At 40.6% G+C, this 21,490-nt stretch overlaps 1 protein-coding gene across 3 annotated transcripts in view; it reads left to right on the forward strand.

The window, feature by feature from the left end:
- DUSP22 (dual specificity phosphatase 22) overlaps positions 1-21,490 on the forward strand; it is a 44,859-nt gene that overhangs the window by 14,511 nt on the left and 8,858 nt on the right. For 2 of the 3 annotated variants that reach the window (XM_075493934.1, XM_075493935.1), the window contains 2 exons: positions 880-962; positions 16,274-16,323. In XM_075493934.1, coding sequence (XP_075350049.1) covers positions 880-962; positions 16,274-16,323 — 133 coding nt within the window. Of the gene's footprint in view, positions 1-879; positions 963-8,225; positions 9,151-16,273; positions 16,324-21,490 lie in introns of all 3 variants that reach the window. The other variant, XM_075493936.1, reaches the window with a different exon arrangement.

Genomic DNA, 21,490 nt, shown 5'->3' on the forward strand with positions numbered 1-21,490 from the left:
CACAAACTTTTACGTGTATTAGTGGTTCTTCGAGGTCATTTTCCGGCATGCTAATGGTTTAGTATGGGGAAAGTTGCTCACTGATGACAGATAATCTTATTTTGCCTTCTTTTTCATAGAAACAAATGTATGCTTTTGCAATATCTAGCATCAAATTTTCAGTCACCTCAGTTTGCTTTCCAGTTTTGAATGTTTGAAACCCCTTGGTTACAGGTCTAGGAACCACCTTTTCACAACTGCGCTTCCTTGCTGTAGTATTTTGCTTTTTCATACGTTCTATATCTTTATTATCTCTATCTCTCTTCAGACTTAAAATTATGGTATATATTGGCTAAATGGATGTTTTTCCCTACTAGTCTGCAGGAAGTAAGGATCTAGTTCTTGTTTTGGCTTGCCTGTTAATACCTCAATTCAAGTGATACGGTTGGCTTCACTTCTCAGACCTGGATATCACAAGGTCTATCTCCCAAGTGAAAATATCTCCTGAAAGGGGATTTGTGGGTAAAGAGGAGGTAAGCTATTTCTTGTACAGCTCTGACTGCTTGTTCAGATGGCCATCACCTGCACACGGGCATACACAGACTTATATTTCAGATGCAAAATACATGAAACTTCTGACTTAAGAACACATTCCTGAGTCACTTAAGCTTGTTCTTTATATAGTATATAATTTGTTTTGGAGTTAGAAGTGTGTCTTCCCGTTAACCACTCTGATGGTGTTCTAGAACAGCTGCATTTGGGGTTTTGCTTTACTTTATGAAGCTTCAAAAAGAAACGTACCAATGATAAGTGATTTTTCAACATGCACAAGGCGAAGGGGAGTGGGCTATTTCAAGAGATAAAAGAAATTCTCTTCCTTTTTTTTCCCCTTTATCACAGATGCCCGAGATGTAGAGCAATTGAGTAAGAATAACATTACGCACATTCTTTCAATCCACGACAGTGCCCGCCCAATGCTCGAGGTAAGAGGTGTGGGGGACTCCATGGTAAATCCTTACTTTGCAGTTGACTGTTACAGTCATCTTGGGGTTAATTTCTTGTTCTGTACAATCGGTGTTTTGAGACTGATTTTCTTGTGGAAATGTTTGACAGCTGTAGTTTTGGGATCCAGTCGCAGATTTTGTTGTTGCTGCTGTTATAACAACAAGAAGTCTAGCTGACAAAGGAAGAAACAATTAGTGTCAATCAATATAACACAATAATGGGATTGTGTTATTAATTTAATACTAAAGGTAAGTTTCCTTCTGTGTGGAGTTCAAGCATCACATAAACAACAACATTCCTTTTCCCCCTTCCCCACTACCAGCCCTTGTTTTTACTTGGGCCCCTTTCTTGAATCTTTATAGCAGATGGCTGTGTAGAGGTTTGCAGTCCTTTTCTGTGTAAAATAGCCTTATTTAGGCTTGGGGTGTGGGAGGAACCAGTGCTCCCTCATATAATAAATCTAATATAGCAGAGCATCTGTAGGTGTCCAGCACTTTAACAGGAAGTATTATTCCCCATTTTACTGAAGGGAAGCTGATCTGAAGAGCTGAAGTGACTTGATTTGCTGTGTCATCTTGAGCAGTGTAAGAGCTGGGATCAGGCTGCAGGCCTCCTGTGCTGGGCTGTTGTGCTTCCTTCTTTATGCCAGCTTACCTTGGAAGGAGAGGATTTTGGCTGGGCTTTGCTACACCTTAAAATCCTGCTCTTTGATTTATGTTGGGAACTGTTGTCCCCTTAAATTTGTTTGTTCCTTCCCTGCATTCCACTTTTAATAAGATATGGCAAAATAGTGGGTAAGGCAGTTGCTGGTGTTGCCCCTCAGATGCTTCTGGGAATCTCTGCTTTTCATTCTCTTCATGTAAAAAGTCTCTAGTGAATTCAGTCCTTAAACTACAGAATTTCCACCTCTCCCAGGCAAGTCAATAGGTAAGCTGAACAAAAGGTGTCCCTAGTGTGTCACAATTAAAACCAAAATCAAGTTAACGGTGAACTTGGAGTTGACCTTGAACTGAGAAGTGTGCTGAAGCAGAGCTTTAGCTGTTGACTTTATTGTACTGTCCATTTGACTTCTGTTGTGCCTGATGCTAGTTAAGTCTGAAACATACTGAATTTCAAGCCTGCTCTTAGTTGAAGAGAGAAACAGTTGTACTGAATAAGGGAGATGTAATGTTTCCTCTAGGGTGCTGTTGTCTAAAATTAATAGAAGCTTGCTTTGTTTTATTATCATGATTAGAAAAGTAGGAAGACTAATTATGGCACAGATCAGCTGCAGCCTCAGGCCAGTGTTTCTTGAGGTGGTGGTAGTTTTAGCAGCCCACACACCGCCACCTCACTTGTGGTGGTACATCTGTTTGTGGGGCTGCATGGTAAATAGATCTGGGAGCTTTTGCGGGTTAAATATAACCAAGTTACCATTTCTTCCTCTAGCTACCCCCACAAAAAGACATGAACGATTATATCTACCCAGATTTGTTCCCAGTCTGGTTTGCAGTAGTGTCTCAAAAGTTACAGTGGCATGGAAACAAGTAGTGGCTGGTTGAGGATGGACATGCTTTATTCACCCCTGCATCTAAAAGAAATGTTTCTCCAACTGTGCATTCTATTCCCTCAGCATGAAATATACGCTATGTGCTGGTGATCTGGAAAGCAACTGTTAAAACTTTTCTGCAGTTCTTAAAGTAGTGGAAGGATTGCAAGTTCCATTTGTTTGGGAGCTGAGCTGATTATTAATTACTTTATCATTCATGGTCTTACTGCATTGCTTTGCAAATAAATGCTTCTGTTTAGGAACAAGGGCCTAGAAAACATCTGTTAGGTTGTGTTATTTCCTTTGTTATTTACATCTTTGCCAGGTTGTAGGTAGGCTTGTTTACAGCTTGTGTATCCACACTGTGCTTGGGGCTTGTTCTCAGGTCCACTGAAGTCAAATGGAAATGCTTTCCCTACGTGTCTCCCTCTTCCCCTTTCCCCCCAGATTTCATACTTGGAAAGTGAGGGCTTACACTTGTGTTTAGAAATCCATCTGATGTTATTCAGACCTTTAAACGTGGAATTGCATTGGTATGAGAATCTCTTTTTCCTGAGCTTCTCTGTTTTGTGTATGTGTATTTATGTGAATGTTGATCATCTGTAAAAAGCTGCCCTTTCTTGGACTGCAGTAGTTGCATTTGTCTTTTGCTAACAATATTTTATCTCAAGTATTTCCTAGTCAACCTATAGGAAACACTACAAATATTTCATTAAACAAAGCTTTCTGTGCAAGCCACGGAAGGTAAGTGTTTTTAGGTATCAAAAACTCAATAGTGTTATAGTAAGGTGTTGGCAAAGAGAATTTGGTCTTTATGGCTGTCTGTGAAACAAAGGAATATGGATGCATACCTTAGCTCTCAGAGGTGACAAATTACCCACATTTTGCTTGTCAGATTTTGAAGTTTCAGTAATGATTGTTTTGATGCAATAATACTTCTGATACAGTACTTAAAGCTGATAGTGGTGCGTAGAGAATGAAAATGACCAACTTGGCTTCATTGTCCATACTCAAGAATGCAATACTCAAGAAATAAAAGCAAATGTGAATGTATGTGGTGAACATGATCTTGCTACAGATTGTAAAAATAATTTTCTACTGTAGTAACTTACAGCATTGCCCCTCTCTGTGATGTTACAGACCATTTTTACTTGATTATGTTTAAAATATTCACAGCACCTTTAAAAAAGTGTGCTTTCCTCTGTGCTTTAAATACTGCAGTATTTGGATATATGTTGCTTTAGTTCCTCATAGCTTACTAACTTACTAGAAAATGATTGAAGAGTTTCACAAAAAAATATTTGTTGTATCAGTTTAGGTTTCATAGTGTGTACCTGTTGAGAAGTAACTTAAAACCGACCAAACAAAACCAAAGAAGAATGTTTTCTTACTGAAATTTGGGTTCAGACATTACCTCAAGGATCACTTAAAAACCCTCATGATGTCTGATTTATGGGTGGCTCATAATCAAAGTTTGGCCTTAGGAAATTATTGCATACTTTCATGCTGGAATAACTGGAAAAAGTAGGTTTAAAAATCAATTGGATTCTAAGACTTTTTATACCTTTAGACATTGGCAGCCTGCATTAAGTACAAGACATAGAATTGTTTTATAAGACCAAGTGATTTAGACTGGAAGAAATTTGCCAAAATCTGGCCTGAACTATATTGCAGTGTTGCTCCTTAGTTCTTTTTGTATAAACTGTTTCAAGGAAATTTGTCCTCTAATAAAACCAATCCTGAAATTAATTTATATTTAGAGAGCATCCTAAGGCTATTATTCCAATGAAGTACACCACTTAGGTAAGCATTTTGTAGTTTAAAGATGCACGTTTATAATTCCATCAGAAAAAACTAGGTAACTGGTGACGTGTCCAAGAGAAAGGACTGCATGCTGCGTGGAACAAGATTTGTTATTTCAGATGCACAGAAGTCAGCCCCTGAGTAAGAGCGGTGTCCAACAGCATCATGTGTGTTCCCACAGAGGCAATAGTTCTGGTGAATCAAGTTGGCTCCTCCAGAGCACTGGATGGCTGCCCATGGAACACTCACAGATGTTTTATAAATCCACACAAAAGCCATATACGGAGGAGAATAATTAGGTTTCTTGCCACCTGCTTTCTAATCTATTTCTCAGCTAGTTCAGGTTTTAAAATCTCTGTTCAGAATGTGAGAGAGACCTGTTTCCTCATCCTCCTTTCAGTATCTCAGAGTGTGCTTTAAATAATAGTATATCTGGCAGTGATTTTGTTGGATCTCTTGGTAGAACTCCCTTTTTAAAGCTAGGACAAACAGCTGTTGGGGTTGGAGGCCAAAAGGTCTGACTGTTGTGGTATCCATATATCCTAACCAAGCTGGTGTGGTCAGTCAGAACCCACAGAGAATGTGGAAGCACTTTTAACTAATCCTGAGCAATTCTTCCTCCTGTTGCTTCAAAGGACTCCAGCTAGGTGTTACTTTGCTGCATTAGAGCTGTGTCTAACAAATTTTGTGCCAGTTGACCTAAGTGAAGGAGGTAAAGGCAAATCTTGTTAATCATGCCTAGAAGAATCTGGTTGCAGGTCCATTGAAGCTAAGAGTGTTTCTCCAGGTGTTTGACCCTGTTCCGGGGGATGTTACATGGAGATGAACAGTTATGTCCAAGCAGCTGAACTTGCAGCATCCTTAATCCTCGCTCTTACCCTTCCCCCCCCCCCCCCCCCCAACCACACACACACACACACGGGCTTAAATACTGTCAAAAGCAAAGAATGCTTCCTCCAGTGCATTGGGCAGTGATTGCTGTGTGTAATGCAGGAAGGAATACGGCATGAGTCCTGGGGGAGGAAGGGGTGCTAAAAGGTCTGGTCAGGCAGTCATTCAAGCCCTGTCCCAGAGAGGTATTATCCCCAAAGAGAGGCAGGGGTGGTCTGATGACAGTCCGTGGGTCCCCATGCGGACAACCCACCTCGGACAACAGCATGATATGTGTGGCTGACAAACGATGTCACGCGGATTCAGACTGGAAGTAAGCAAGGCTTTAACCGTGAGGGTAAGTAATTGCTGAAATATATTGCCAGAGGCAACAGTGGATTTTCTTGCGTGCTCCATTTTTGTGTGGAAGTTGATTCCAGTAATGCTGGGTTACAGAGGTCTCTGAGCTTTGCACTTTACAGGCAGAGCATTGCACAGTCCTTGGTCCGTCTGAGATGCTTTGAGGTGCCAGTTGTGGTGACTGTTGTGTGCATTGTAGACACCTGTCCATCAATCAGGAAATGGACTGAAACTACCAGCTTTTTTCACACGGTCCACCACACATTTGTCAGTTACTAGTAATTTTGCTGTTGCTCTTGACCTGCACCAGAGGTTTGATCTAGTAAATGTATGAATCCTGTTACCAGTCGCCTGTGGCTGTGGAGTCCTTTCGCATTAATTTATAGCATTATCATTGTCAGACTGACCACTGCTGCATCTCAGGAAGCTCTGTATGCTGCGCTCATCTTGGAGACATCGTAATGATCACAGTAATGTAGATCTTAAATCAACAAGAGTTTCCCTGGGCATTCCTGTACTGTCCTCTGCCACAAAAGCTTTCTGTTGTTCACTCTGTTTATGACAAATTGCATTGAGTAGGCTTTTGCGTGTGTGCTGCTTCTGTATGCATGTCAGTTTTCTTTCTTTGTTGTCTGTTGCTACCTAGTATTTGTTTTGGTTTATTTTTAGTGTGTTGTTTTTTTCAGATGAGGAAAGATTATATCAGTATATGTGATGCTTTCAATTAAAGTCATTTGGATGAAGCGTAAGTAAATGAAATCCCAACAAAACATGCACAATTTTTTGGGTTGGGGGGTATTGTCATCTCTCTCTGCTCAGTACCAAGGCTGTCATAAGCTTTTGGCATCTCCATTTCATGTGAATAGCTGATCTGTGTCCCTGTGATACTCGTGTACCAGCTGGTTCTGTTTGTTGGATTTCTTCTCCAAACAAAAAGAGTGATCTTAAAGCACTATACAGAATTTTTTAAACATTGCAATAATGTCTTCTGGTTGCTGAGAAAATACTCTGTGATGCCTTTGAAACATTCTCTTTTCTTTTTCTCTAACTTTCTTAAAATATTAGCTTTATAGGTTATGGTTTTTGCCCCTAATTCTGCATAATTAACCAGAGCACCCTCAGCGGACAGTTAGTTATTCTTCTTTCTTTGTATTCTGATGCCATTAAACAATATCATCTTAATCTGGTACATGCTATCTCCAGAGCAGTGGTTTTCCTCCCCTTTTTCCTGAATTGATGACTAACTAAGTGTTGATACGATAGGCGGGTGGAGGGGTGGGGAAGGCAGAGAAGAGCTAATTGCTGAACGAACTAAGCATCTTTCTTGTCCAGTCTGTTAGCTTTTGCAAGCAGCACAACTTAAATGAACTGTATCTTTGAAAATAAAAAACTTCACAGGCCAGGTCATCTTATAAAGAATTTTAGGGTTTTTTTATTTTCCTTGCAAATTTTAAAATTTTACTCAGAGTAGAAATAGGGTTTCAAATACTCAGTATCAAAGAAGCTGAACAGAAAGGGAAGAGCGTAGTTAAAAATCTGTGCTGATCTTTTAGAACAATCTTTCATATTCCCTGAGTAAACAGTCAAATGCATTAATAGAATACAGGCAAGAAAAAGATGCTGCAACTGGAACAGAACCAGTAAGTGTGAGGAATAGAAGTTGTAGAAAAATAAGGATGCTACGGAGAAGCTGTATAACTTCTCTGCACCAGTTTTATCTCTGCTGAATGCTGTGATATACCTGTTTTATAAGGTGTTAAGGATGAGAAGGTTGCAGCTGGGGAAATCACAAGAGGAAGTGCTGGATCAAGTTTATGAATTTTAAAAAAAAAAGTGTATGACTAGGTGGTAAATCCAGACCTTTGGAGGTAAGTGAAGAGCTAGATGACTGAATACCTCTCAAAAACTGGGGAATTTTTCTAAGATCAAATGGTCATAGCCTGCAGACCTAGTATAGATAATGCATTCATATCAGCTTGCATTAAGATCTGGAATCTCGTTTCATATATTTTAAGCCTGGCTGGACGTTGTAAATTTTAATGCAGTTTTAGCTGGGCGTGGTAGTATTGCATGTTTACAGATGATCCTTAGATCAGTTTTTTAGAAAAGGAAAGTAAAATAAGCTATAGAGGAACTGAACTGGCAGCTCTGGCACAACGCAAGTAATCTGCTTAGCATAGTTTGGATAGTATTTTTGCAGCTATTATGCTTTTTGCTATAGAAACCTATCATATCTGCTGTTAGCACTTAATGTGATGGGATTTACAATGGGGGAGTTTTTACTGAAGCTTTGAAGGGGAATAGCCTCATGTCCTTTTAGTATTCTAATTCTTTCCATCACCGGTTTGTGGAAACGTCTGTCTTTCTCTCATGGTTGCACATTCTGGACTGACTTGATTTTTTGTGTCTGTATAACAGGGATTGCCCTGTGCTAAAACGAAAGAAAAAATTCCTGTGTTGTGTCCCCAGCTCCCTCAGTTGATAACTCTGGAAGTGCTGAAAGCTGCCTTAGTGTTTTCTTTGGTTCTGTAATCTGAAGGAATATCTTCACAGACACTAGTCCAGAAGGCATTTGTCTGGACTCCAAAGCATATCACTGCTCAACACAAAATAACTAAATAGGGAAATATTGGGAAACCAATCAGCCCGGCTTTTTTTTTTTTTTTTTTTTCTTTTTTAGGAAAAAGCATATGCTAATTCTGGACAGATGCTGCCCAGCAAGTGAGAACTGCCAAACTGCCAGTCTATTAAAACCATGTTACGATGTTGGATAGCATACAGAAGTCTTGAGCTGTAGGAGGCCATTCATATATGAAAATTGCATCTTGATGACATGATGAGAGAAGTCCCTGCTGCGTATGGCTGGGCAACGTGTTCTCTGCACAGGCTCTGCTGTCCTTGGTATCCAGCCCAAAGACTTATGGGAACTATTAAAGAGGGAGATGGCAAGACAGCCTTCAAAATCAGAGTTGCTGATATCATACCGCAAAGTCATTGCTGTTGTATAAAGATCAGCTCTGCAAATTAATGATTTAGTCAAGTCAGACTGTTGCATTTCCATCTATAGCACTAAGCTCTTATATCACCAGTGCTGGAAGCTGTCAATTTTCAGCTTTTATGCTACCATCAAGAGGAAGTGTACAAGCGCTTCTTCTAATAACAAACTTAACTTTCTTCTATGTTGTTTCACTGCCTTTTCATGGTAAGGGTTTCTCCTCATCAGACGTTTCAGAAGACCATGCTGAGCAAAACAGCTACCATTTTTCTTTCAAGTGTAGCGGCACCAGAAGATTCTCTCTAGTTTGAAGTAATGCCCTGTCTGGCTTTGCCTCTGCTTGTGAAGTTGGGACCTCTGACTAATTTTTCAAAAATGGCTTTGGTAGCCCACGAAGAAGCCTCCAAGAGACCTCCACAAAGCGGCTTTTGAAGTGTGTCAGGCCGGGCCTTCATCATGAGGTACCCTTGGCAGAGGCTGCTGTGGTGGTGCACTAAATTAGTTCAGTGTTGGACTTGCTCAGCACACGCTAGCTGTGTCAGGGGAGGCACGTTCCTGTAGTGGCAGATGGCAGGGAGGAGAGGATGAGGACCGTTTGAAGCTTTCGACGGTGAGCTGTTTGCACAGGAGATGTTTAGACCAGTAAACGCCTGGTGTTTCTCATTGCTTGGTTACAGTGTTGACCGGAACAGAGCAAATGCTCTGACCTGCTTTGTGCAGAGGAGATTTTTGTGCAAGGGAGAGTGTGTTAATCCATGCTTGTAATGTGCGCGTATTCCAGAGGTGTAGCGATCACGTTCCAGCATTCTCTAAAAGAAAGAGGCAGGTGGGATATGTTGGTTTATTGTAGTACTCGGAGATGCCTTTGAGGGTTCAGGGACCAAGTGTGATAGGTAGTGCTCAGATGTTAGATACGCCCCGACATGCCCGGGGGCTTGAATACATCATCTAGTCAAGGCAGACTGACAAGGTCCTTCCTCTCAGCTGAAGTATGTAGTCCTGTAAATATTGTTGGTGTGTCCTAAAGGAGATAAACATCAATTTAGTATAAACTCATTAGTGTTTTCTCCCACTCTGCATTCCTTCAGATGAGCCAGGTTAGAATTGGAATTCAGGGTTAGAATTAGAAATGATATGTGCAGCTCTTTGTGCAAGTAAAATCCTTAACTCTTCAACATTTCCCTCTTACAATTTTAGACAGGGTGATAGACAGGAGAGATGGGGAAGGAGGGCTTTAACAGGACACTTTATATTTGTGATTGCACATTCCAACCTTAATGATATGGACTTTCAAAAGTGTCACTGAGACTACTTCCTAAGAAAACCATGAACAAACGTTGCAAAAAACCCCCATGACTTGTAAAAACTGTTGTATTATTCAAGATAACACAAACCAAATGTATAAATTCTATTGCAGGAGCATTGCACTTTCTGTTGTTCATATTCTTCATGTAATTTCAATTTCATTTATAATATTTTTCAAAACCAAACCTGAGTGTGTTGTTCACTAAAGTCAATTAGTGGTTGTTTTTTGCTGAAACACAAATGTATTTTCTATGAGTCATTAATAAAATCAGCACCAATGGTGATTGCTACAGAAAGTAACTGAAAGGACAAACAAACGGTTGAACGGTTTTCAGTTTAGCAGGTTCAGTTTGTTGCATTACTGGACAAAACCCTTGCTAAACTCTTGTTGGTTTGGCTTGAGGAAGCTTTGTGCCGGCTGTTTCCCACTTTAGCTTTTTTACTGAAATGCCCCTAAACAAAAATAAGTCCTCCTGCCCTCATCTGTTGATGTGACGACTCAAATTAACACATGGTTTTTGACTAACCTGAAAGAACTTGCCAGGTGCTGGAGGTTTTCTATTTGCATCTGGGTTCACAAATTTAAGTTGAGGGGTTTAGGTTTAAAAAAAATTTCTTGGAAGTCGTTGATGGTATCTTTACATAAATTTAAATAGAGAGGTTTAATGCCAAAAATACAATCCTGCTCTTTTTAAACTTTTTTTTATAACCCCTTCCCCCCACCCTTGGAGAACCCCTGCCCTTGGAGAACAGAAATTTTGTAATTTGAAGTTCTTTCCCCCTTTCCTCGCTTTTTAACATCTGAAGTTCTAGATTCAGGTTTCCAGTGCTAACTAGAACCTCAGAAATGTTGTGTATACAGCAGTGGCAGGGACAATGTTCTGAAGAATATCTGTAAAAAATATTACTTGGAAAACCCACTAAACATGAAATAATGAGTAGCATTTTTAGTCCTTTCTCTTATTCTCATGCGTACTGTTTTGCTAGAGTACTCAGTTTTAGATAAAAATTGCTGGACAGTTTTCTTTCACGGATACACTGCATGTTAGTATGATTTAGGGTGTAATTAAACTGAGCGTCATTCTTAATGACTTCAGAACATCTTTGATTGTTACAAAGGAGCAAACATCCATATAGGTGCTGCATTTGTCTCGCAGTACTGTTCTTTGCACCTTACCCTGTTCAGAGTCGAAATTATTCTTGGTATTGTGCGATTAAATTTGTGTGTGCTCTTTAGAGATCCTATTCTCAGTTGCTGACCCGTTATCTGACATGTAGCACTTACAGATGTGTCATTTTGCTACTGCAAAATTCTACATGTTCTTCTAAAAACCCCCAAATGCCAGTTTTTACAAGTTGAGTTAAAATGAAGCTGGAGTTTTTTAAAATAGATTATAGGTAAGTAGAATAGAAACAGAGTGTTCCTTAAGAAACTGGACTGTTAGTTTCCTGGGTACTTCATAAAATACTGGATTTAATAACAAAGATTTAATGATCTTTTTTAAAAGCTAATGATATTAGGAAGGTGATGTTCTGTAGTCTTACTGACTTTTCCAAATGTGAGATAACTCTTCAGTTTCCAATCTTAGTAGATCGACCTCTAAAATAACTAGAAATTTGAAAATAACTGCAGTTCCATGAATACCTTATTAACTGTAGTGTAACACCTCTGCATATAGATGTGTGTGCCTAAACCTTTTTGGTTTTAATATCTCGATAGTCACTGCAGCAGAACTGACTTAGTTCTAGAATCTGTGATGAAATTGTGCAAGTGTTGTCATTGTTTCTCAAATAACAGTGAATTTTAGAAATTTTACTTAACTCTCGCTTGTTTCAACTTTGACAATCTTGAAATCTGAATACTTGCTCTAGTTTTGTTAGCTCTCACTGTATCGGTTTAACTGTAGCATTTAGTTTCAGGGCCTAAGAGACAGAAATCTAGTTTTGGTGGTTACTCTATGCTGAAACAGAAAACAGAAAAGTAAATGATATTTTATTTTACTGACTTTTTTGAGGTAATCTTAACAGGTTAAATACACCAAAAGAAATGGGAGTGCTGCTTTTATTTGAGGGCATCAGTTGGGATCATCATATGAATAATAAGGAAAAAGTTTAGAGAAGTGTGTGTGTTAGCGGGTGGGGGTGTTTGGTGGTAAAGGTGATTGATGGAGAAAGGAAAGTGAGCAATGATTTAAAAGTAACAAGTGGAAAGTAGTAGTGAATCAAGATGAGCAGAAGAAAGCTGTGCTCTGCATCTCGTTGACCTGGGAGCTTGGGTTTGAACACATTCCATATGTATGGAATGTTTTATTACCTGAGAACATATATAACTTCTGCTTAATTAAAAAGGTAAAGGTTGGATTGGTTTTTGTTTGTTTGGTTTTTTTTTTTTTTAAATGGGTAGTCTGGGAAAAAGCTCGTTTGGAGAGATAAGACACGACTGATACAGATGTCAGATGAAGAAATGTTTAAATAACTATATTAGCAGCAGTATTCAATAAATAAAGTGGATGTGTTACTTCATGTAGGATTTAAAATAATATTTCTTTTCATCAGTTTTTATAATTGCAAGGTTTTCTCTTTGCTTTGAACAAGTAACATGTTTTGGGATGAGTTAGCTATTCTGTGGCACCTAATTTAGTGTGTGTAGGTGAAGTGGTACAATACCCGTTTTGAGTTGTTCTGTCCTTTGTCCATTGAATAATTTTTAGAGAATTGTCATTTCTAGGGAACAAAACAGAGTTAATTTAAAAATAAATTAATAAATAAAATAAAGACTTCCATATGGTTGACATCAAATTTGTATTTTGTCTTCCCATCTTTATTAATATGCAATTTTGGTTCAACTTTGGGTATTGCATTTGCAACCAGATTCAAGTTTGTTTAATGAAACTGCAGACTAGGTACTGATTTGGAGCTTGTTGAAATTTTCACTAGGAGCTGGTCTGCTTGACTCTTCAATCTTTTGGTTTGGCTTACTCTGTTTTAGTTGCTGTTTCAATGATTGTTGCCTTCTTACATCTTATGCTTTGCAGTTTCAGAATGGCAAACAAACTGCTAGGTAATAAAATAGTGATGTCTCTGTCTGTCTTGCATGCTAGTACCCCATCTAAAATGTTGTAGGTATTGTTTGGTTGGCATAAACTGTTCTGCTTTGAAAGGTCCCTTTGGGACAGTTCTTAGATGTTATCTGCAGGGTATGTGCACAGGAAGGACAGCAGTGTCTTGTGGCACAAATATACAAATAATATTATGATCCTGGGTAGTTTGTTTTTTTAAAAAACAGTCACAGACAGCAGGGTTCAGTAATTAAGTATCTTCCTATTGCCAATATGTTTAAAAAAGTCTGTCCAGCATATGTGAGGAAAAGCTAATTCCAGCAATCAACATGTGAGTGTCTACACAGAAAATCCCTTGAAATCTCATTTATGAATATGTGCCCCATACAATCTTTTGTTGTTGTATTTCAGATATCCAATTACGATGGATGACATTTGATCTTCTTATCATTGTTAGTTCAACCAAGAGAAGCAAAACTTGATGGTAGGGTGGGATCCTCAGGAGTTACCAAGTCTGGCCAAACTGTGTTTGGGTCGAAGTCACTGAGAGTTTCACTGTTGATTTTTGTGGGAGTCAGGTTAGGTCACTGCACAGTACTTTTGAAATCCCACCTCTAACTACGTTTGAGTTGAGTGTGTGATTATTTCCTCACAGGGAGGAGTCCATCACCACAACCTTCCAAAAACACCATACAAGTGGCATGCATCAGTCAAAATACCAAATTCCAGTAACGTTAACCATCTCCTGTCTGAGAAGCTATATTAATAAGGCTAACAGGCTGATGCTGAGCATTTGCAAGCACAGTAGTGAAAAGAGTGCTGTGGGCTTCACTGGAAATTGTAAGTGCTGAAGACCTCCAGGATCAGGCTCTGGATGAGCCATTCAGTACCATGTGCGGTCTCTCATACGCTAGTTTCATGCTCGCTTGTGGTAGTGGGAACTAGCCAGCCATGACAAAAAAAGAACATTGTGGGTCTTAAACTTGTGCTGGTGCTACTTCTGCTTTTAAAGTGAACATGATCTGAAAGCCCCTCTGCACTCAGCCTGTGAAAAGCACTCAGCGTGTGCCATAGCTTCTGAAATCTGTGGAACAACTTGCGTCAGTGCATGCTGAAGGAGCGAACCTTCTGGCATATAGTGTGCTCCAGAGTTAACCCATCTCCTACTTTCAGTTTTCTTCCTGTGTTTTTCCCTTGGTGGTGCAGAGTTAGTGGCATGGAGTTGTCTAGAGGTGTGGTGGAAAGAATAGCATGTAAATTTACTTTCAGGTCACAGGCCCTCGTTCTACTGGAGTGACTCACTTGAAGCGATACTAGTGTCAGAGATAAACCTCTCAGATGCGTCATAGAAGATGCTTATTATCGTAATTAATCTGTCACAATATAATTATCATCCTTGGCTCAGCAGCCTATCAATATATGTATTACTGCTACATCGTCTTTCTAAATGAGTGTATCTGCGCAAGCTGTTGTGGATCAGCTTATAGCTGTGGAGCCATCCTGGTTTCCCACAGTAGGCATCCCTTCTCCTGATACGAGGCAGGAGGGACTGTTACTTGTTGATGCCCTTGTCTCTGGCAGCAAGCTGCTTTGGTTTGCAAACTGATTTCATTCTCGTTCTCTCTCCCCTGAGCTGCGTTTTGCCACACAGCTCTCACGCAAAGTGCCACGTGCTGTCACTGGCTTGGTGTTGTCCTGATGGTGCCTCCTTCGTCGTCGGGCACTGCCACATCTCCATATCCACGCTTAGCACTGTCTGCAGAGCCTTCCCCGCTCTGACTCTGCCTTCCCCAAACCAGAGGGCCATAGACAGTAGCATCTCTGCTGCGGTTGTGGCACGCTGGGGATGGCCTGTCAGAGCAAGGAAGTCTGGTAAAGCACGGTGGGGACAGGGCAGGCTCTCAAATCTGTGTGGCTGTGAAGAAGACACTGGCTGATGGGGTTCTGGTGGGTTGAGGAAATGGCTGGTGCCATGTGTAAATGGTGGTGAAGAGATGGGGTTAGGTATCACCACATCCTTTCTGACATAGCGGTGAAATTCATGCATCTTGCAGAGGATTAGCATGATGGTGTATCATGGTACAAGGAGTCAGGACCTCTTATAAAAGGGGTTGCTCTTTGGTGTAAGATGGCAAGTGAAGTAACAAAGTGCGTGTAGGGAAAATTAAAGAGAGGTTTCTGAGCCAGCAAAGCAAAGGTGGTGCTGGAGAAGATGGCTGCCTCAGGTAGCCATGACGGTTGAGCAATGAAATTTTCACCCCCCACCCCAGCTGGCAAATGAAATGCCTGGTAGATGCATGTTGTGTTCCACCTTGTTGGCAAAGGATCTCTTATAGATAAATGTGTGACTTTCCATGTGTGTTGTTGAACATGCAGGATTATTACAGGGGTTTGCATTGTTACAGAAAGATAAACGAAGGTGCACTTTATGGTGGACCTTTTGCTGTGAATCCCTATCTTTACAAGTACATCTGAGAAATTCATAAGTCTGCATCTGAGAAGTCGAAAGACTTCCAGTGAGTGATTTAGGTTTTGCGTGTCTGAGCTGCAATCTATATTCTTGGAAGTCCTGTTTGAGAAGTTAGCTAAATATGCCTTCAGAAGTGTTCTTTTTCTTAACAGTCATAGGAGCAAAACAAGCTTTGAAAATAAAATGACAGTTAAAATGAGTGTTGACAATGCAAAGCAGTAGTGTATGATTATAGTGTTGTTTTAAATATACCCAGTAATATTTTTAATGCATCAGAAATGGTTATCTAACTTCCCTAATTGATCTTGTAACTTACTATGATAGCTGACTAAGAAAGCGAGGCTAACTTTGTGGAAGTATGAGTTTTACGGTTGTCCTTCTTGAAGCTTCCAAAAAATAACAACCAAAACCCATAGCACAAACAGAGGTTTCTCCTCTGAAATGCATTTTGTTTGGTTTATCAACTAGCTAAAGAAAAATTATTGCATGGGATCAAAAGAAATTGCTTATCACAATTTTAGGTTGTAGCGTCTGTTCAGAGAAAGGGAAGGGCAGGAGAAGATGCAACTTAGTTTTTCTAGAAATGTAAGAAGAATGAGATTTTGAAAATGAGGTTTACACCTTTTTACTAAAGATGCTTCTATTTTAAAAAGCCTGCTATTGGTCCTTGGGATAAGCATGACTAAGCTATGTGCTGGTGTCTTAGCAACAAAGCAGATGTGAAAACAGTGGTTTAAAAATCTGGCTGCATAGAGGTGATCTCTGCTTGTCTGAATAATGGTGTGCCTTTTCTCAAAGTCAATAAAACTGCACCAATCTAGAGCAGGTCTTGCACAGTGGTAGATAAATGTATTTAACTTGGATATTTTCTTCTCATTCCTTTTTGCTTCTTTACACAGGGAGTGAAGTATCTGTGCATTCCTGCTGCTGACTCACCCTCACAGAACTTGTAAGTTTTCTTTGAAAATAAATCACAAAACCCCAGAAATCCCTCAGTACCGTGATGCCTGTTTTACAAAGAGCTGAAAGATCTGATTCTGATCTCTCACATGTATTACACAGATGTGGTTTTTAATCTGTTAAGAAAACAGAGTAACACTTTAGTCCAACCACTTTGGTTCAGACCCTGCTTTTAGTGTATAAGGGCTTGTAGGAGGGTCAGTGTGTAAACAGTCTTCTTCATTTGTGGCCTTAAACTTCTTCAGGGATTCCTTAGTGAGTCCACTCCTAATTTAGTCCCAGTTTATCCTAGCCATTGTTTTTGTAAATATTTTTGCTTGGCTGTTCTTTTTTGTTAGCACTATCTCCAGCCATTAACGAGAAGAAAATACTTGAAAGAGGTATGAAGCCTGGTGCTTCAAGGGTTGCAACAAATTCCTCACAGTGGGCCTTCAAGATAAAGTCCCAGTGTGCAAACTACCCCTGGAACTATCTGCTCTGGACTTCTTGAACCTGCCTTAGAAGGCCCCGCGGCTCTTAGTAGGAGGCTGGCACAGCAGGGAGTTTCTGCCCTGCGGTGACTCTTGCCTTGAAGATACATATACTGAAACTAGGGTGTCCCGGCCTCGCTCTTTCTCATCTGCACTAATGTTCATGAAACGCTAATTGACTTGCCCTTGGTTTTAGTGTTTTGAACCATTGAGCATAGCAAGTCCTTGATTCCAAAGAGAAATCAAAACAGGTTTTGTCAGAGAACTTGGATGGTGACCAACTCTTTCTTCCAGAGCTCACTGTTTATGTTGGGCAGAGGCGAGGGGGGTTTCAGCCACATCCTGCTACCAAGTTTTGTAGAGAAACAAGTAGTTGAAAGAGGCCTGGTAGGTACGGAAGGAAATGCAGCGCTGCTTTTCTCTCACATCACAGCAATATTCCGGCTTACGCTTTCGGGGGATATTTTTAGAGTATGTGCTTCTCGTACCCTAGAAAGATTCCAGCGTGGCATTTGATGTGTGGTGATTTGCCTTTTCATTCTGCGTTTCTGTTGTGATTTTAGGGGTGGTAGTGGGGGGGTGGGAAACACCATATGAACAACGCTCCCCCCCAACGCACAACAAAAACCACCCCAAAACTCTAAATTTCAAGACAGGTCTGTAATGAGAAGGCAGACAGCTAACTGCCTTTGTCATGGACAACTTTTGTGGCCTTAATACTTAAAATAAATAAAAATAAATAAATGTAAAAAAAAATCCTTTTGGGAAGGAAAACAATATGAGATTAGAGGGAGACGTTCACATGTTGTCATGTTAATTGTTTGTTGGTATTCTGAGATCTGTAGCATTTCTGAAAACCTTTTGCAAATTGCTTCCTTTGTTAATAGAGATCTGGATCAATTGGAAATGGAAATAGAAAGGATGGCATTTTTGATGAACGTTAATCAATGTACAATTCAGCCCCTCCCTCACTGTTAAATATCAAGGAGTTATATTGAAAAACCACCTCTGGCACTTGAGCTGTCTGGCACAGTACCAAAGCTCTTAAAGCTTCAGTAGGAAGATACAATATTTGCATGAGTATTGTTTCTGTTATGCTGCAGGCATCTAAAATACTTGCTTTAGTATCAGGTGGTTGCAAGCAAACGTCATTACTTCTAATACTGATACATTTTATCACTTAAAATAAAACTTGATGAGTAACCGATTTTTCTTTTTTGCTTTATGCAGTCCAGATCTTCAAGTAAAATCAAATCGTGACGCTTGCAAATAGCAGTGTTGCTTGCTTTGCACATACAATCTTCTGAAAGCAAGAGGAAGCTGTCTTTGTTCAGTCTGTGAGGATTTGACACAATCTTATCCAGGAGCAGTTAACCGTACTGCCTGTGCCCTCTGCGGAGGGAGGGATAGCTGGGGAACAGGAGAGGGAATTAGTCCCTCTGCAACATCTTTGTGCATCTACTCTATTCTTTCAAAAGAGGGATTCTGGTGGTGTCAGGGGCGGCGTGGGGGAGGAAAGCAGCATCCTGTATTGCAGGTCTTTGCATTTTCTTAGCAATGGTTGACAGGCACAACTGACCAGATACACACTGCTGTCTTGTCTGTCTCTCCCAACAGCAAGTTTGTCAGAAGCTTTGCTGCTACTTTGCAACTGCTGGCAGGTTGATAAGGTCCAGCTGAAAGCCTTTACCCACTGAATTTTGGGACTGTGAGCTCTTAATTCACTTCAGCTCAGTTTTTGTGAGGGAAACTTCTGATTTCTTATGTGTGCAATGCACATTTACTCCTAGTAAGCTTGTTTAGTGGTGCTCCCTTCCTCAGAGGAATGAATTGCCAGGAAAATACAGCAGGGATTCCCCTGTTAACGTGTGGGTGTTCACTAAAGTGGCTCAAAAGCTTGCTTCTACTCCCATGTTCTGCTCCTACCAAGCATAGGAATCAAGCAGTTGCTTTTGAGACTCAAGGTGCTTCCTAGGCGTTAAATGAGTGTTTTCCCTGGACTGTGAGAATTTTATCTTGGGTGATTGACTTCTCCAGAAATGTCATCTCCTATAGAACCTGTTGCTAAAAAGTTGATTCTATAGAAATCAAATCTTCCCTTCCAGTCCTGTTCCAGCTAATTGTCGTAGGCTATGTGTTTCTAAGGAGCTAACCTCCAACAGTCAGGCTGTTAGTGGTAATAATACAGAAGCCAGATAACCTATTAAGAAAAGAAATTTAGGTGGATCTTTGTTGCATTTACATTGCCAAAGGAAAGAAACATCAAGATGCTTCTTCCTATCTGATTTTGATGCTTTCTTTTTAACCCATATAATATGCATGGCAGTCTGACTAGCAATGAATGAATATGTAGATCTGGTATCATAACTCTGCCCTCAGCCTGGTTTTGGATTATCCAGCTTGCTAATGCGTAAGTTTAGATAACTTTTATAACATGCTGGTAGAGGCACTGTACTGGTGGTTCTTCCTGTGGTATTTTCCCACTGTGAAGATGATGCAGTTCAGGACCCAGCTTTAAGCTGGGAGGTGTAAAAGCCAGATATCATGTAATAAATTGTCTTGAAGTAACTGTTCAGTCCAACAAATAGGCTGCAAATCAACGCATTTGTCAAGTGCTTTCCTGTTACAGATGATAATCAACTGTTTTGTGGTCAATGTAAGACTTGCCATTCTTCTTTGTGTCTGGCACTTGCCACACAGCTAACTGGTCCTCAGTCTTAGTTTTCATGTAAATATGGTTTGTACCATAACTTTGAAAATGAGCTTAGGCAACTGTTTCTGCTGGAGCCAGCAGAGACCCCGATACCATAGGATTGTGGAGGAGTATGTTTCTCCTTTTCTCTGACTCAGGGTGAGGAGGGGCCATGGTTCTACAGAGCAGCACTAATTCTAAGCTTGGCTCTTTCTCTTCTCGTTTTCATGAATGCCTGTAAGCACTTAGACTTGACAGTGTTTCAGCAGACCAAGTGTCAGCAATAAGGAAGGGTGAATAAAACTGAGTGAATGGCGTTCACTGCTAGCTATATTTAGTACCTTGCAAAGGTGTTATGCTCATTTGCAGATATTTTTCAACCCAAAGCATTGAAGTGTTTAACCAAAACTTGTGCTAGACCATTGAAGTGAATTCATTGGTGCTTGGAGCTGCACTGTTGGCCAGATTTTCTAGAGAGAAAGAGGAAAGATGGGTGTATGAGAAGATTGGGATGTTGTCAATCCAGCCCTAACCAAATTTCATCTGACTGAATCCGTTCAGTCTTGGATAAGTGCTCCTTCATTGTGCAATAGCAATGCCTCTTGTGCACACAGCCCAACATCTCATTTGTCCTCTGGGTTCGTTTATGTGAAGCTGCTCGTGCCCCCCCCAGGCAGACCTGAGCACCATGATTTGTTAGAACTCGGCCAGTGAAAATGTTTTGGAGCGGCAGTCTGAGTAGAAATGTATTTGTAAGGCTTCATCCCTCTTCTTCACTTATCCCACATACTTGATGCATTTCTTGAGAAACATAAAATCCTGAGTTGACATGCCGTCCTAAAGCTTGGTATTGCATTGTGCCTTGAGATTTTCCAAATAAGTCACTCAGGTCTTCTCCAGCTGTGTTGGCCATGTTGTATCTAGTGATGCAAGAACTGCCTTGGAGAGGGAGTCCTGGGCTTTGGGATCCCTCTTTTTGGATATTTCAGCTTAGACATCATTGCCTTTGCAAGTTCCACAGGCACTGTCACTCTGTTGCATCACTGTTGTCCTCCTTCAGGTCTTGTGTGTTATAGTATCAGCAGCTGCGCTGTTCGGCAGGAAGGGAAGCTTCCTTTTATGTGGGTATTCCTGATTTTTGTGTGGCTGCTGGTGCTGGGCTGAGGTTTTTTTCTTTTACCCTTGTGGTATAATATTCACCCTGAGAGGGGAAACATCTTGAATACAGGACGTTGTGTTTCATGGGTGTTGAGCACAGTGTGCTTTCTGGTTCGTCTTTGCCAATAAGCCTGGTACTGACTGCCCCTTAAGAAGCTCTTTCCTCTGTGTTGCACACATTGCTACCTCTTGTGAGCTTAAATTGCAAGAGCACTCAAAGGCCACAGTGAACTCCAGCTCTATTGAACTAAGAGCTGCTGCTTGCACTTGTGATAAATTGCAGGCAGCCCCAAAGGCTTTGCAGCCTGAAAGGCAGAGGCATGGTGAGCAACTTGGGACTGGGATGCAAAGAGGTGATGCTGCAGATTAACTGGGCAGCTGTTCATCATCTCAGTAACTTAATTTCAGACTTGGCCCACTTAAAATGAAGAGGCATGTGTAAAGGATAATGAGAGGACAAACCTTAAGGTTTGTAAACTGAGTCTTTGTCTTCTCCACATTTTCTCTTTTGCTTTAAAAAAGGTAGGCTGTAGGTAGGGGTTGGCAGACACCCTGAGTAAGGGCAGGCAGAAGGGGCACTGCAGTCTGAGGGGAGGAGACTAGACGGACCTGAAGAAGCCAGGGCTTGAATTGAGAATTTTTTCATAGCAGGGACAAAAGGGAGAGATTTCATGTTGCAAAGAAGAAAGCCATAACATTGATGTGTCCTAGTACATGGTTCGAAGGAGGAGGTGAAGTCAAAGTTAAGTGTAAGTTTGGGTAGCAGGTAGTGGATGCCTCTGAGAGACAATATACCTTGAGAACTGTTCATGTAGTTGTGCGGAGTTTCATCTGAC

This window comes from Mycteria americana, chromosome 2, assembly GCF_035582795.1.
Source record: "Mycteria americana isolate JAX WOST 10 ecotype Jacksonville Zoo and Gardens chromosome 2, USCA_MyAme_1.0, whole genome shotgun sequence".
Classification (NCBI taxonomy): domain Eukaryota; kingdom Metazoa; phylum Chordata; class Aves; order Ciconiiformes; family Ciconiidae; genus Mycteria; species Mycteria americana.